Here is a 17,760-nt window from a genome sequence, read left to right as displayed (position 1 = left end):
CACGCAGAAACATCACCCAGGAATCCTGTTGTGGGATTTATCTCTGCGGTGACTGCAGACTCCGGGCTCGTGTTGGGAATTAAGCTATGTGACATGATGCAAATTGTGTATTTTGCGTGAGAATGTGTTCCTACTTTCACTTCAGCTTGGACGTGACTCCTATTTCTGCTAAACACAGAGGAACTTAACATTTGATTTGTATCTGTATATAGGGCAGAGATGTTAGGATATCACTTTTTAACTTCCTGATACCAATTCCTTTACCTGAATTTGCGCCTCCACCAACACCAAATACCGATAAATACCACTGCATTTAAAGAAATATATATATTTAATGGCTGTACAGTGGGGGTGGGGAAAAATCGATACAGCATAGTATAGAGATATTTTTGTGTGGCAATATGGTATCGATTTTTAATTATATAAACTGTTAATATGACAAATACAAATTAAACTTTTGGGACCCTACTAGATTTGTATAACCCAATGCTTTTTCAGTCCGCTAGATAAATTTTGCTGCTACAAAAAATGGCTGAATTGAGATTAACAGACTGAAAACTTTATTTTATAAGATAAAACAGACAGGACAAAGTTTTCCTTTGGGGACATAATTTACTGTTGAAAAAAGGTCATACTCAGCATACCGCAACATATTTAAAATCGCAATAATATGGTATCGTAACTTAAGTATCGTGATAATATCGTATCGTGGATCCTCTGGTGATTCCCCACCCCTACTGTACAGTCTGCTGCTAACCTTTTATGGATGTGTACGGCTCAGTGTAACCTTGGTAATACATTAACAAACAAATACAGAGAATGAATTCCGGAGAACTTTGTTTTATGCAGGGTAAAATATTACCAAATTGCGGACACTTTGCTGACGGCAAATGTTCTGCTATTTACTGTAAATCAATTCTTCTTCACTGCTCTAAAACAGAAGTTGTCATTGGTTTCACAGCAAAACTTGCCATGTCGGCTGCTATTTTAGAGCGGCAAAGAAGAATTGATCTCTGAAAAAAGTGCCGTTTTATCCGTGTGTGAAACTACTTTAAAGTTTTTAATAAATGATGTGGTGTCAGATCGGTGCACAGACTACACAATCCAGCATTTTAGACAGTATTAGAGGTATCAGTATCAGAACAGCTCTGATGTAGGGCTGCACTATTATCAATCAATCCCATTATGTTTCTTCTCGATTAACTGATTGTTTGCTCTATGAAATATCACAAAACTTTAAATAAAATAGCATTCACAATGGCCCACAGTGCTGTTTTCAGTTAGCTTATGTTCAAGAGCAAAATATTTTTGATTTACTGCAATGTTTAACAAAGAAAAGCAACAAATCCTCACATTTGAGAAGCTGAGACCAAAGAATATTTGGCATTTTTGTATGAAATATGGCTGAAATCAATTGTTTCTATCTTTTTCTTTTTAACATATTATCATTGTTTTTTAATAGGGGACTTATCTTCATAACCTCTCCTGCACGATGTTTGTACTTCTCGATTTCTTACTGTCTTTTCTACAAATGTATGTGCAAATAAATTAACTAAACTTAACTAAATAATGAAACTATTATCAATATAGTTGCCGATCAGTGAATCCATGACATTGACTGATTGTTTGCAGCTCTACGTGTATGCACTCGCAAACCCTGGAGAAACTGGTCTTGACTAAAAAGCAAACATTCAGGGTGTGCTTCTTTTCTAAAGTTTGACAAAAGCAAAACCCTTGACCCAATCCTACGTCCTTACTGTGTACACACAAACACATGTGCACACCCACACACAAACACGCGCGCATACACGCTACTCATTCCATTAATATACTGCAACTTCAGAGCCTAAAAGCTCACACGTTTAAAGCGGCATCCTCACTCTGCTGCAGCTAAATCGGGCCTATAATCAACATTCTTCCAGCAACAAGAAGCGGGGCGCATTGGGGTAAACACACGCAAAAACACACACAGTCTCTAATTAATGCTGCTTTGGAAAAAACACATAGGCACGCATCTGTGTGTGTGTTTCCCCCCAAGCGCTTGCACAAACGTGTTCACACACACACGCAAGAACTTAACCCTACTGTATGCCTTGTGTTTGTGTGTGTTTGTGGTCCACACAGTTAAGTCAGAGATTCTTAAGCTTGGCTGTTTGGGTGGCCGAGTGGTGTGCGGGTCAAATCACACATACACACAAACTGTGAGAAAACGTGTGTGTGTTGCATTGTACGAGGCCTCTACTAGCACCAGAAAAGTGTTTTCTTTTTCTTCTATTTTCTGCACTAATTTGTCTTCTGTCTTTTTTCTTTTGCGGATTCCTTCTCCTGTCTGTCAGCCAATGTATCTCCCACGGCTCCCTTCTTCCTCCTTCTTGTTTCCTCTCTTTCTCCTTTCCCTCCTTCTCCCTCCCCTCTCCTCCTCTCCCCACAGGGCCGCTGTGGGTCAGACCTCTCTCGTGGTCTCATCAGTGGATTTCTTAGAACCCCTGAGGGGAGCAGCAGAGCTGGCCTCCATTATCATCTCAGTTGAATACATTGAACCGTGACATTGTCTGGTCCACGGCCGATAGCCAACTGCAGAGTCCACCACTTTTCTACACTTCTTCTGCGTCTGCACCAACACATGCACGCATAACATGTACATCAAATGTGCACGCTGTTATGCAATCAGATTTCTGAGAAACGATGGCCTTTTCTTTCAAGGAAAGATGTCTCAGACAGCAACCAAGACAATATTGTGTTGTGGTGCATAAAATCCCCAACCAAGTAATCATGTCATGTTGCAGAAAATCTCATTATAATCATGCTGAACAAGCGTCATCCCCCTCTCCTGGGAGGGGCCAAGACTTTTCAGTGCTGAGTTACTAAACTACTTTATACCATTACCATCATAACTCGCAGATCTGAAGAAATTCTCATTATTGCGTGGTTGGAGTTACCACATTTTTAAGTTTTACTGCAGTCATGTAAAGCTGCGCATGGGCCCAGAACAGAACCTCTCTTGTCCATACCACCCTGAACAAAAGAGAAGTGAAGACGGCACCAAAATATCCAACTGTCAGAAACCGAGGAAGTCTGTAGGGAAGTAAACACTTTTCTGAAATTCATCAGAAACGTTTGCGACTGTACATGCTAATTTAGAGAGCTGGAGCTGCGCTGAACCTTTAAATTACAGCCAACCTCGTGTCTGGGGTCGACAGAGTTAAACTGTCTGCCGTGGAAGATGTGTGTACAGTCTAGCTGGCATACTTCCCCACCCTGGGGGCATGTTTTTCTGTCTTTTGTGCTTCAATGACTCAAGGTGTGATAACTGTCACATCTAAATGACTGAATCGACAAAGAATGCCAACCTCAGCAGGCTGCTGGGATTACTACGGAAAATAAATATGCACCCTACAAATGTGTTTTCATACGTCTTGGATGATACATTTTTGAAGAGGGTTTGGCAGAACGACACAGCTCATACACTGATAGTAATTTAGAAAGGAAACATCCACTCTTGTGCATTTAAAGAGAAGACAGCCAGATGTGACAGTCAAACAGTACATTATATGTAACGGCAAAACACCTTGTGGCAGCAGAGAGGTGGCTTTGTTGTCAGCTGCCTTATAGCCATGTTAGTCAGTCAGCTAACGTTGGATTTATTATATCTGACAATGCTTTGGCTCTCTCTGAGTTCAACTGAGGCCTGCTGTATTATTGTGATGGAAACAAGCTGGCAGATGGAGGAAGCCCTTCCAAGTATATTTCTGACCTTTGGAAGACACTGTAGATAGATACTGTGATATAAGGGCAGTGGAAGAAGGACACAAATCCTTTACTTAAGTAAAAGTAGTAAAACAAAAGTTCTAGTAAAAGTCCTGCATTCAAAATTTTCCTTTGAGAAATATTATGTTGATCTGTTCTGTACACACAACATATTTTGCACGTCTGCCCGTCCTGGAAGAGGGATCCCTCCTCAGTTGCGCCTCCTGAGGTTTGAACTATTTTGTCTCTGTTTAAGGGGGTTTTCTGGGGAGTTTTTCCTTTTCCGCTGTGAGGGTCCAAGGACGGAGTGATGTTGTATGCTGTAAAGCCCTCTGAGGCAAATTGTGATTTGTAATATTGGGCTTTATAAATAAATTTGAATTGAAAAATTGCAATTGAATAATTTAGAGTAGCCCATTATATTCTTAAATATGTTGCATTATTGGAATATTATTATTGATGCTTTAAAATGTGAGTAGCTTTTACATGTTAGTCGAAGTGGAGCCAAGTTGAACAACTGTATATACTATGGGATAGTTTAGGCATTATATTGTATTTGTCTTTTGGATGTAAAAACTTAATCTGAGAGGTAAGTGTCAAATAAACACCGTGGAATAATACGTACAATATCGCCCTCTGAAATCTTTGGCAACAGAAACAGAAAGTTGTGTTAAGTACATAAAAATTGTATTTAAAGGAGCAGTGTCTCGGATTTAGTGGCATCTAGTAGTGAGGATTGCAGACTGCAACCAGCTGAAACATCTCCTGTGTGCCAAGCGTGAACTCCCAGTTAGGATTCCTTCAGTGTTAACTGCTCAGGAGGTTTTTACCAGGAGCCAAATTGTCCTCAGAGGTCTCTTCCTCTCCAAAAACAAAAGGACCAAGTGATTAAAATCAGTAAAAAAAAACATGAATTAAGCAGTGTCAAGTTAAAAAAATCAGTGTTTCTCCAGCTCGTTGCAAACAAGCCACTGGCACAACACCTGCTAATGTGCGTTCACCTTTTTTCTGTGACAAATGCAGATTCAGACCTTCAGTTTATAAAACAGTGCGTAGGATCCATACTAAAAAGGTACATACAGACAAAAGGTACATACAGACAAAAGCCAACACTGGCGTTTGTCTATTATCAGGCTTTCACCTTACCAATTTTCCATCTCCAAAATGTTCGTAAGCATGGGTCAAAGTTTCTCCCATCAAGTCTATAGATCACAACTTTTGCGTGGGAAGTGGCGTACACCTCTTTCAGGCCTCGTTTTGTGCGTATGCAATGTTTATAAATGAGACTTCTGTTGATTTCAACTGGTAAAAACACTCAATAAAGCAGTTTTTCGGATGTTGCTCAGCTTGACGCAGAGGGGCTGCTAACTACAGTGGCCACTGCTAAAATGCAAATCTTGAGCCAGTGTTTGGTTTGTCTCTTCTGGGCTACTGTAGAAACATGGCAGTGCAACACAGAGGACTCCATGGATGAGGACCTCATTCTAGGTCACGAAAACACAACAATTCTTATTTTCAGGTGATAATACACTGAAGAAAACACACTTATTACACTATATTCCATTTATGCCAATACATCCCCCTAAATCCTGCACACTGGACCTTTAAGTGCAATACTTCAAAGGATTTACAGGAGTTATCCATTTTGGGAATCACCACAACTTCACACCTGCTGCCTCAGAATGTCTCAGCAAACACACAGAGAGAGAGGGCACCTTTTAGTTGGAGGGAATATCCTCCTGCGCACGCATTCATCCACACACACACACACTCACACAGCTATGAATAGAAGTGAATCCCCTCCAACACACACACAGACACACACACTGAAATTACTGTTTTGATTTACAGCTACACAACAGTGGATTGTGAAACCAAGTGGCTGCTCCCCACTTGTTCCTGTTCTCCATCCTGCAGTCGTGAGGGGTGACCACTGACCTGAGCACGCGCACACTCACGCTGCAGCAACACATAGTGACGCCTGCCACATACAACAATTAAGTTCACATCTCAAGTGCACACTGTGGATGTGTTGCTTATTTAAAAGGGGAGGGGGATGGGGGACAGTTAGGTGACTTTTAAAATATGGTTGGCCTCTAAACATGCATCACAAATAAGCCCCAGTGGGTTTCAGATTGTGTCATCACCATGGAGAAAGAATAATATTGAAAATGTCAGACATTTTCACACCTTTAAGATACTTCTGAGTTACAAAAAAGCACGTGTTGTGTGCATCTTTTGTGCATCATCCCTGCTGATGTGATGCAAAGCAGCTCAAAGACAGTAAACCCTGCGTGGCGGTGTGACAGGACTCTGTTTTAATAGCAAACTTTACTTTTTTTGGCTAAAAAATCTGCGCCAGCACCACCGGCCCCGAGCCGGAGTGAGGCAGAGCCCTTTAAATTTCACACGAGCTCATTTTTTCGACGATTATCATTGGAGAGAAAAATGTAATTTTGGACGGAAGCTCTAAATGTCCACATTACTGGTGCGGTTCGTCATTTTTGGGATTATCCGCCATGTGGTGAAGAGTTTGGTGATGTTAAAATCAGTTAAAGAGGAGAAGGTAGTGCAGGCTGTCAGCCCTCACAACATACTCACGTTCTCCGTTATCTCGGATGGGCATCCACCGCAGCAAGACGACTAACCAACAAGTTGGACTTCGCATAACGGAAATGTGTTGAGAAGCATCTAAAGTAACTCAAAACCACGTCGGTGAGGAGCAACAGGAAACTGGACATCGGAGGAAAAGCTGCATGTTGAAAAGTACGTCGCTTTCTCTCTCATTGTGAGTGCACGCGGCGGTTCCTCCGCAACAAAAAAAAAAAAAATGAGGAAAGAAAAACTTTCAGCCACGAACTTGACGCGGAAAAAAAGTGGCGACTCGCATTTCCGCTGTCAAAAAAATGTGCCGCGGTCCAGCTGTGTCAAGTCGGAGGGATTTCACGGCGACGCTTCCGGCTCTTCCCTTTCAAAATAAGAGACGTATACCTGTTTGCGCTAAAAGACACTAGTAACTAAGGCAATTTCAGCCACGAGGGGGCCCCCGTGCACAAATGTCACCTGAGTCTTATTCACACTGGTGGAGGAACACTGTTACATGTAAAAGCCATGAATTCAGCATTTTAATTAGGTAATAGTGCATATATATTAACATCAAAATACACTTAAAGCACCAAAAATAAGAGTGTGTATTATGCTTCACATCATCTCATCACTGAATTATAAATACTAATGCATTAATGTGTAAGCATCGTGCTGCAGCTGGTAAATGTAGGGTTAATGTATATATTTTTTTATTCTACCAGGAAGCTTAATCCATCATTTATTTTATTTTATTTATTTATTTATTGACACAACAGCTTCAGCAATAACAGCAGCAACAACAATACAACTACAACATTAAGATATAACAAGATTTCATAGTGTTAGATCAAGTGTTTGAGTTCATAATAATACATCATCATTTATTATTTGATTTATTTTGTGCTAATAATCTGAATCTGCAACGTAGTAGCAACTAATTAAACTTGTCAAATATATGTAATTATGTAAAAAGTAAAGTTTGCTTCCAAAATGTAGTAATGTGAAAGTGTAAAGTAGCATAAAATGGAAATACTCAACCACAAATATCTCAGAACTGTATTAAAGTGCAGTCCTTGAGTTAATGTAGGAGCATACATCTGTAATTGTAGCTGATGCAATTAATTTGTGTCAATATTGGCATCCATGGAGCATTAAAAAGTCAAATAGTCTTTCTGCAATGTCACAGGGTGGTTATTATTTTACAGACTATTCATAAATGTTGCATTTTGCTTCTTTACTCTCGGCGTATTTGTTAATGCCCTGCAGCTTTAAGGAGTTCAGCAATTGCAAATTCTTTCCCCATATATTTGTTTGGTTTTATAGATTGGCACATATTTGTTTTGGCAACCTAATGTGTGTTTAATCACATATGTTATCTTGGAAGTATTTCAGTGTTATGTAAACCCAACTATACAGAGGTCTCTGAATACTCTAAGTAAATTGCTAGAAGCCTATTTACCTAAGTTGTATGAATATAGAGGCTGAGAAGTGTGTGCAAAACAAGGATTTACACGTCACATTGAGTTGCCAGTTTATTAGGTACACCAAGCTAAATCTAATGCAATCTGATACATTCATTTATCTTTTTAATTTATATGTTTATTGCTTATTTTAGAGCACAGAAAAAACATAGGACAAACAAAGCAGACAGGCATAGCACATCATATATGACAGTGGCCACAGTCAGAGTGATTAGCACAAAGTAGAAGCAGTAAAAATTACGTATATAGAAAAGGAAAAATAAACACAGAAAGGTGTTTCATCTAAGAAATGTTATTACATTAGCCTTCGCCCCGAAAGAATTTCAGTACAGGGTCCCAAATCTTATCAAACACAACACGTCTACCCTTGTTATAGAGTCTCAGTCTCTCCAGATGTAATTTCATTTAACCATAAATCACATGTAGGACCAGAGTTCGCCTTCCACACTCATAAAATTAACTTCTTTGCAATCACATTTCCAAATAAAACAGCTATTTTTGGGTATTTGCTAACAGAGGACAAGGAGCTAGTCACTCCAAGGATAACAGTCTGAGATTATTGATATTTTCATGAAGTATATAACTCCCAGCTTCTGTTTGAACTGCTTTAGAGAGTTGTATTTCATTATACTGGCAGGTAATCAATTGTTTAGTCCACCCTGTTTATATCAGCAACACAAGCTACATCCTCCAGGATGAATGAGAGACTTTTAATTCTCTCTCTGAATAACTGGTCAGTATTTAAACATGTATTTTATGCTGAAGTTACCAGACAGGAAGTAGCTTCTGCTGTGTGAAGTGTAGCTGTCTGCAGCCTTTCAGTGGCCCTCTGGTCAAGAATAGTAAAATATGTGCAGGATGCATGAACGGTCCAGGCTCCATCATGAGTCCAGATACTGTACAACTGGTGTATAATCTGTGGATGCCTGTCGCTGCTGTAACAGCTATTTCTACAGTGTTATATCCTGCGTTACTCATATAATGCAGCTTAAACTACTTTATAATAACTCCTTAAACTGGTGGGTCATACCAGAACACATCTCAGGAGGTGGCACTGTTTGCAGCGAGTGCGACTAGCCAAGAGTGCAAGGAGACGACCTTAAACGCCTCATTAGTCATCTGTGTGTCTGTATGTGTGGTCTTTAAGTTGCTTACCATATTTAAAGAACAGGGAGAATCCAAGCACACAGTCTGTCTGTAAGAAAATGTTTTCTCTCCATCACTGGTGACTCAAAGTCCTGCTGGTTTCTGTCACCACACGGTTTTTTACATGCACTTGTCCCGCCGGGTTTAAGCACTCATTGATTTCCTTTACGTCAAAGGTTTAATGATAGTTTAAAATTGTTGCACAGCGCCACCTGGTGATAAGACGCCTAATGGCACCAAGAATGTTTGTGTGTGGTTCAGCCCAGGTCCTCAGGAATTCGGGGGTTTGGGGGGGCGCTGCACCTTTACCAGCTGTAACATTAAAGAAACAGTTCACCCAAAAAAAATAATATATATATATATATATATATATTTTTTTTTCCCTCTTACCTGTAATGTTATTTATCAGTCTACATTGTTTCAGTGTGAGCTGCTGAGTGTTGGAGATATCGGCTGTAGAGATGTCTGCCTTCTCTCTAATATAATTCAACTAGATGGCACTCGGCTTGTGGTGCTCAAACGCAAAGAAACAAAAACATTTGACAACCTCAGCAGCAATGTCTCTTTCCAGAAATCATGACCTGGTTACTCAAGATAATCCACAGACCTTTTTGCATGTTGCATATCTCTGGTGAAATGATGTAAATGCAAATATTAGTGCACTACAATGGTATAAATACTCATACAAGTATGACATTTGGCAAGGAGTATCCTGACACAAAGGGAAAAGTAGAAAAAATATATTCTGGGGCTTGCTATTTTATTTCAAAATATCACACACAACATTCCCAAAAAACAAATTCTCTTCAAAAATGATGTTAATCATCAGTTCCTGATTAATATTACTGCTTCATTTGTACATATAAAACTTCCCAATTTGATAAGCTTCAATTTAAGCTCAAGTTGACCTTTCTGTCTTGAAAATTGCACTTGCATTAGCCTAGATTTGACACTATAAACTACACTATACACTATAAAGCGTACATCTACTGCAAGCTCACCTAGAAGGCCTGTCAATAAGCTAGCTAACGTTACAGCTCAGCTGTAGAGGACACCATTAATGTTTATAACTCGTGCTGTCATGAGCACAAGCTTCTCATCTATGAGTAGATGCACACTTCCCTCTGCAGGCTGATACACTTGGGTGTAGTTTGGCAGAAAGAAAATAGTTCTTACATGAAACTGCTCACAGCAAGGTCTGTGGATTATCTTGAGCAACTGGGTCATGATTTCTGGAAAGACACGCTGCTGCCAAGTTTTTCAAATGTATTTTTTTGGTGCTCAGAGCACCACAAGCTGAGTGCCATCTAGTTCCATTGGGGGTGAACTGTCCCTTTAAAGTAATAGATCGATAGGTACTTTATTTATCCCCAGGGGGAAATTCTAATGGCACAGCAGCAGTGCAGCAATGAAACTACACTAAACAAGAATAGTGCAAAGAAATGGAAACACAAGTACTAACATAAGAGTTAAAGTAGTAAAAAAAAGTATTCCCCGTGAAAATTACTGTAGGGTGTACGAAATTGATGTAGTTATTAGTTCAAAAGATGTACTGCAAGATGTATAATGTACACATGAATGCAATAAATGTGATCTAGTAATATACATGATTATGAGATGGGCCACTCTGCATAATGAGTACTTTTCCTTTGTGGTACTTTGTTGTGGCATAAAAAAAGACTTAAAATAAGAGAGGCTCAGACACGAAGGAAATTTGACCTGAATCAACGCCACATCATTTAGCTGAAGTCACGTCAGGATAACAGTTTACGCAAGGTCATGTACACTAAACCTTTAAGTATATTTGATGCTATTACTTATGTACTTTTCCTGAACATTTTGAGTGCAGGATTATTACTTGAAACTGAGTTTTTCTACACTGTAGTATAGCCACTTCAGTAAAAGATCAGAATACTTATTCTACCACTGCTCAGTATACTTTACATTTCTTTTAAAAGCACAGTATAATGAAATGAGAGAACATCTAATGCCAAAGCCGGCTATGCTAATGACTAAAAAAATCATTGTTGTTATTATACCCAGGCATGCAGATCAGCAGATATCCTCATAAATGCAAAATAAACAACATCATTTTTATTACTAACACTGTTTATTGATGGTTTACAGCAAATGATTAACATCTTTTCAGGGTACCATATCAGGACAATGTGTTAGATATTATCGTTTACTTGAAATAATACTCACATTGTGTGCTATAACATTGAAAATGTTTACTACAATCGTGGAAGTCAATCAAGGAGAAAAACACCCTGACAATTTGATAATTGTGCATTTAGGTTGCGTTCCTCATTTGGCACTGCTGCATAAAGATTATTATTATTATATGGTTAATTTGACACATTCACAAATTCCTTTAATTATTGTTAAAAAACAGACTTTTGTCATCTGTAATAACAGTAATGCTCTTCTGGAGTTAATAAAATTGGCACAACAGTCATTTTAGTTAATACGTGTCAAAAGCATACCGCCTCGATGCTGCTGTTAAAAAAACAAAAAACAGTGCACACTGTACCACCCCCTCCCACATTGTCATTTCTGTACAAGCCAAGTGTATAACACTAATGATAGTGCTGTGCAATGATGCAGACTGAGAGAACAGAGCCATTGTCAAAAACTGATTGCAACGAGATGAGCCTTCGCCAAAACAGAAAGAAAGAAAGACAGAACAACAGCCGAGCAGTACCCGCCTCATCACTGTTGTCATGTGGTAATGGTTATAAGTGCAATAACAGAGTTATAAAGATAACATAAGGCACGTATAAAACAAAACATGTAAATGGCTATGTGATTGGATATAGAAAAACAGAAAAGGTATAGCAATACAGTTTGAGCAATCATTTTAAAAGGCCCATTTTACAGACTGCTGGTGTTAATTTCCAACATGGAAGAGTAAAATATTTATATACAAACCAAGAGGTTAGATGCTCACATAGAGTATAGGTCTCTAACAGTTACACTCATTCAGTAACACTCACGTTAATCAGCTGTAACAAACAAACAGTATGATGAAATTAAGACGTTTCGATTGTTTTATTATCAGATAATTACAATGACAAGTGTTAAAGTCCTATAAATGCAACGATAAACGATCTTCTTTTACCAAACACAAGAGTCAAAAAGAGAGAACTAAGTGACAAGCTCTCCTATGACATAGCATCATCTGGCCGCCGGCTAACAAGGGCTAAAAATACCACTGTGTTGCTCTGAGCGAGACATCCAGCTCCCACCACGGTCCCCAGTGACTGTCGAGAGAATGCTCCGACCTTAGCGACCACAAGGTCTCTGGGGTGAGGTGTGCCCCGCTGGGAGTATGGAGGAGAATCTGGACTAGTTTTGTCCAACACCACCTCTTATCCGGAGTTTACAGGAAGTTACAGGAAGCTCGGAATGCTGAATTGTGAATTTCCTCTTTCCTGTAGAGCTTTATCAATCTATATTGTTTTACGCGAGATGCCGAGTGTTGGAGATATTGGCCATAATGGAACTAGATGGCACTCAGCTTGTGGTGCTCAAAGCGCCACAAAAATAAATTTTTTAAGACTCAACAGCAATGTCTCTTTCTGGAAATGTTTCTGTTTTCCAAATATATTTTTGTGGCGCTTTGAGCACCACAAGCTGAGTGCCATCTAGTAGCATTATATTGGAGAGAAGACTCCAACACTCACACCAACAATGTAGGAGTGTGTTCCTAAATCCAATTTGAAGCACAACACTCCAATGAGAGTGCTGTCATTCGAAAAAACAGAGCCTTATATTTCTTCGTGAACTAAAAAACCATGTAGTTAATGAAACAGTCACTCCACATGACGCTCTGCTGCTCTGAGAGTGTGGTGTTCTGAATATCTGAATAGTACATTTTAACAGCGCTCCAAATTTACGAATGGTCCATTTTGTGCCACAGTGCGCTCCGGTACTTGGAGTGACTATTTCCGAACGCATCCTTGATTGATAAATAGCACTACAGGTAAGGGGAAGATGTATTTTGATTTTGGGGTGAACTGTCCCTTTAAATGCTGTTAACTGTCCTGGTGCCTCTGCCATTAGATTATAAAAACTGTACAAGCAGCTGCCCTGCTGTTCATCATCAATCGTACAGCTGCAGGATTCCCTATTACCTTCATCCATGGATTACGTGTCACCATAGCAACCCGATCCATGTGGATTTGTTTTGTGCAATGTCTGTAGATCGTTATTTACGTGGCCTTCTTTATTTCATTTGCATATAACAAAAACACCCCAACCATCCTGGGCTGGGATCAGAAGAAGTGATCTTAGCAGTTATTTGTTGTTGGGTTATTTTTGGTATTTTTTTTTTTTTTAGATGCATAGCACTGTAGTTTGCATGTGTAACTATAGAAACGCTGTTACAGCTTTTAAGAGAAGTGACCCCTAAACAATTGCACATATCTGGAATATTTGGAAGCTAAACGGGCAGAATAAATCTTGAACATTGGCAACATAATAACAGAACAGCATTGTTTTCTGAATTGTATGTGCTACACGGATAATCAAGGCCAAGCTGTTCAGTGTCTTGACAGAGAAAAATGATGCTGCTAATGAGTGATTACCATTTTAAATACTGTATTCTTAACGTTTTTCATTGTCCTTGGCAAATGACACTAAAAACTGTGGAAAAGAGCATATTTGTGTCTTCAGTTTCTTGGATTGTACAATGGATAGTGTTAATGTTTAAGACAGATTGATTCCCCTGTGCCAGACAAGATCTGGAATCAATCTCAGATTTCTGTTTCTTTTTTTGATTGGTGATAAGGCTAAAATTTGCAAATAAGTCTCAGTTTTGTCGCCCTTCTGTTGAGTTCAGAGGGGTGAAACATTTCAGAATGATCAGGAAGGAATGATATCACTGTGGAAAAAGAGATAATCCATCTCTGTTACTTCACTGGCTCTGCAGCCACTGCACTCTCAGTTCCTCCACCTCTTTGCCGTACCAGTCATGGAGTTTGGAGAAGCAGCCAGTGCCCGGGGAGACGGGGCTTTCCAGAGATGCTCCTCTTCTCCTGGGTGGCACTGGTGGAGCCCTCACTCCATCACCCCCGTAACCAATCATAGTGTTATTCCCAGAGTCTGCACAGGCTTCCCAGGCCACACAGGACGACGCTCCTTCAACAAAGCCATTAGCCAAGGCAACTGGTGGTTTACTCCACGCAACTCCATTCTCCTTGGAACCATCAGAGATGAGCTGCACCTCATCCTGGAGGCTCTTCTGGGTAGAGAAGGGGCCTGACATGGGAGGAGCACTTGATGATGATGATGACAAGGAAGATGACGATGATGAAGAAGAGGATGCTCCAGACCTGGGCCGAGCCACCTGGTTTCGCTTAGAGTGCTTAGGCCTGCCCTGCAGGCTTCCCACTCCGGCCCCGACACTGCCGCCTCCCGCAGCCTCCTGGATCTCCTCCAGCTGCCTCTCCAGCTCCTTCACCACCAGCCTCATGTAGTCAAAGCTTGCCCTTGACAAAGCCTTCACCCACGACTCCATGGCTGCTTGGTTCTCAGCAGCCATCTTGTACACCCGTGCTTTGGCACAGTCAAACTTGATGGCGAAGGCGAACTCCTCGGCTGACTCACACAGCTCCACGGTGCATCCTTCAAGGACGATGACACCGATGGGCTCTCGGCTGTCACGCTCCTCAAAATAAAAGAGCATGTTACCTTTCAGGACAAACCAGCGCCGGTGATACGCTGTGTTACGCTCGCCCTTTTTAAACAGGAAGCCAGTTTTGTCTGGTGGTGAGTCACAGGTGGCGTAGTGCGCCACGCTGCGTTCATTTAGCTTCATCTTCGCCCCTCCTCCTTTTCCTCAGCAGCTTCTTTATTTACCTAAAAAACATTGTAAAGACAGAAGTTGTCCGCAAGGTTAAACAGATTAGTCTTTAATTAAGGATGTCACGAGAGACTGCAGTTTCTCCTTCCAGCAGATTTTGCTTTGATTCCACTTGTGCTAATCTTTGTTTGCTCAGAGAAAATTCTGCCGACTCTGCTTTCAGTGCTACATGACTACTTGTATGCTTGTTGTTTACTGACATGGTAATATAACAATAAGGATGAGAAGTTTTATATTCAGTAGGCAAACGGTCTATTTGCTCTTGTCTTGTTAGAAGGAGGTCAGAACACAGGGTCAAGTACAAAACAAAAGGAAATTGATTCAGTGTTTTACTCCTGGGAACATTAGAGGGGCAAATGTTTGCCAAACAGACTTCAACCTACATTCTTTGTTCTCCTCCTACTTCGGCATTGTGCCAGCCCTCATGGCCGAGCAGACAATATCCTTTCACTTTTATTTTACCTGTCTCACTACGAGTGCACCGACATAACCTCAGACAAAGTGCTGCCATAGTAAAACTATAGTGTAGTATGGAAGAAATACTAACCTAGACTAAACTTGGCCCTGCTGTAAATGTACGCTGACTTATACAACAGGGTGGAATTGTTGGCTTATACACATCACACGTCACATGTTCAACTGTAAACTAGGGCTCAGACCTTCCCTCTGTGTAAACAACAGCTAATCCAATTTTAATCTGTTAAGAAGTTAAAGTAAAGCCGGACACTGGTGTGACCTCATATATCACCTTGTTTAGACTAATTTGTGTTGTAGCTTTTACATTCGGTGCCAAGCACAATTTGTAAATGCTGCCAGTAAACTACACATTTGAAGTGTGTTTTTACTTACGTGTTTATCTCATATCCAGCAGACATCCACCACTGTCCTCCCATCACATCTGGAGCTAATAACTTAACATGTATGCATCTTCTCTGTCGTTTTCTCTCTGTCCAAATGAAGTCAAAAAGCTTTACACACATATAGTTTCACTCCACAGCTGTAAGTTAAGAGTAAGGTCCTGTTTGTATCAGACACGAGAGGCTATGTTTCACACATTAGCTTGTTTTTCCATAGACACACACGCAGGGTTTTTCCACCTCTGCTAGCATAATGGTGTATTGGAGGAATGATTCAGTCTCAAGCGGTGCTGTTGTTGGTTTTTGGATTGGTCACAAGCTTTTGACACATCAGCACTTTACGGGAATTCATCTCCACATCATACATTTAACAGTTCCAGTAACACAGGGACACAAATATAAATCAACACTGCCTGAAATACAGAAACTCTCCCTCTGTGCCCACTAGCTTAAACGCATTTAGCCTCGTTACTGAATACAAATGAGCATCTAGCGTCAGCATTTTCAGCTGAGCACTCACAGTTTGTACGCTAGCGGTTATTTAAACTTGACAGTATTTTGTTAACTATCTATTTATTACCTGCTGATAAAGACGCCTCCTCCTGTCACGCAGATAGTCTCACCGTTGTTTATCTTGTCCCCATTATCTTTCTTCCTTCTTTCTTTCCCTTTTTTTCTTCCCGGTCACGTGATTGGCAGGGAGGGCACATATGTGGTACGCGCGCAGCTCGCATGGGCGGAGTCAGCATTGCCGTTCTAGTGAAATGCTCGTCATCTGGATAAGCGGTGACAGAAAGCACGCGCACCCCATCTATGCCCTTGGAGAGGTGGCATTTGGAGAGCTGCTACCAGCTGCTGCTACACCTGCATGGATGGACCATGGATGCTTCGTGTGGCAAAGCATGCATTATATATTTATAATTACAATTTAGTAGAATATTATAGATGTTGTCAAAATGATTCTGCCTCAATTTTCTGTCTCATTCTGACATTTTTAACATCTGTTCAGGGGCATAAATATAGTCAGTGCAGGCAGTGCAATTGCCCCTGGGTGGAGGGGCCCATAGAGAGAGCGGGCCCTTGCAAGTGATTCAGATTGCCACCTTGGAAATAAACCTGTGCTCAAAGATAAATGATAAAAAAAAAGAATATCAATAATTCAAAAACATTGCCATTTGCTATGTATAGGCAAAAACCCATCAGCGTCAAGGTTTTTGCGTGAAGAGTTTCCATGTTCTTACCGTGTCAGCGTAGGTTTTCTCCAGGTACTCCAGCTTCCTCCCACAGTCCAAAGACATGCAGGTTAACTGGTGACTCTAAACTGGCCGTAGGTGTGAATGTGAGCATGAATCACTGTCTGTCTCTATGTGTCAGCCCTGTGATAGTCTGGTGACCCGTCCAGGGTGTACCCCGCCTTTCTCCCAATGTCAGCTGGGATAGGCGCCAGCCCCCCAGCTGCCCTCAAGAGGATAAGTGGCTACGAAAATGGATTGATGGATGGATGTTGTTTTAAATCATTAGTAGCTACTGCATTCTCCTATTCTGTTATCCTTGGACATGGAACAATCTTCAAAAAGATCTAAAATTAGACACACGTATATCCAGTGATGAATATAAGGGCATCATAAAGAATGTGGTGATATAGACATGTGCCTGTTTTTCTATGTTTGAATAGTTGTTGTTTTATTGTGGATTTTTTTTTTTATTAAATGTTGTATTTGTTGCATTTTAAATGTGTTTTGATTGGCTGCTACCTCGGCCAGGTCTCTTGTGAAAGAGATTTTCAATCTCAATGGGACTTCCTGGTTAAATAAATAAAAATAAACACATTGTTATATAAGCTAAAAAATATCTATGAATATACTATAAAAACTATTCAATTAAACGATTTATGACTTTCTTTTATATCATTGTCAGATATGCAATGATGATTGCTGGGTAATAGCCCTATGTATGCTGATGAACCTCTTCTGTGACAGAAAGACAAAACAGGAGAATTAAATGCGGACTGTTAAATATTAGGTCTCTATCATCTAAAGCAGTGTTAGTAAACGAATTAATATCAGATAATCATATT

At 40.3% G+C, this 17,760-nt stretch overlaps 2 protein-coding genes across 4 annotated transcripts in view; both read right to left on the bottom strand.

Moving 5' to 3' along the window:
- Window positions 1-6,660, bottom strand: part of sh2b3 (SH2B adaptor protein 3) — a 72,111-nt gene extending 65,451 nt beyond the window's left edge. For both annotated transcript variants that reach the window (XM_050050683.1, XM_050050684.1), the window contains exon 1: window positions 6,349-6,660. The gene's annotated coding sequence lies outside the window, so the exon portion shown is untranslated. The remainder of the gene's footprint in view (window positions 1-6,348) is intronic.
- Window positions 6,661-11,996: 5,336 nt separating this feature from the next.
- On the bottom strand, window positions 11,997-16,395 carry pheta1 (PH domain containing endocytic trafficking adaptor 1). 2 transcript variants are annotated; one of them, XM_050051770.1, is made up of 3 exons: window positions 16,264-16,395; window positions 15,676-15,772; window positions 11,997-14,832 (listed from the first exon to the last, which is right to left on the bottom strand). In XM_050051770.1, the coding sequence occupies exon 3, from the start codon at window positions 14,779-14,781 to the stop codon at window positions 13,879-13,881; it is 903 nt and encodes a 300-aa protein (XP_049907727.1). In that variant the 5' UTR covers window positions 14,782-14,832; window positions 15,676-15,772; window positions 16,264-16,395; the 3' UTR covers window positions 11,997-13,878. The 2 variants fall into 2 exon arrangements, with proteins under 2 accessions (XP_049907727.1, XP_049907726.1); XM_050051769.1 differs by having other exon boundaries at window positions 11,997-14,822.
- Between the last annotated feature and the right edge of the window lie 1,365 nt (window positions 16,396-17,760).

Source organism: Epinephelus moara, chromosome 8 (assembly GCF_006386435.1).
Source record: "Epinephelus moara isolate mb chromosome 8, YSFRI_EMoa_1.0, whole genome shotgun sequence".
Taxonomy (NCBI): Eukaryota; Metazoa; Chordata; class Actinopteri; order Perciformes; family Serranidae; genus Epinephelus; species Epinephelus moara.
This window is presented reverse-complemented; position numbering and strand designations above follow the sequence as displayed.

Coding starts and splice junctions, on each gene's coding strand:
- pheta1 (XM_050051770.1), bottom strand. CDS start 14,781: ATGAAGCTAAATGAACGCAGCGTGGCGCACTACGCCACCTGTGACTCA.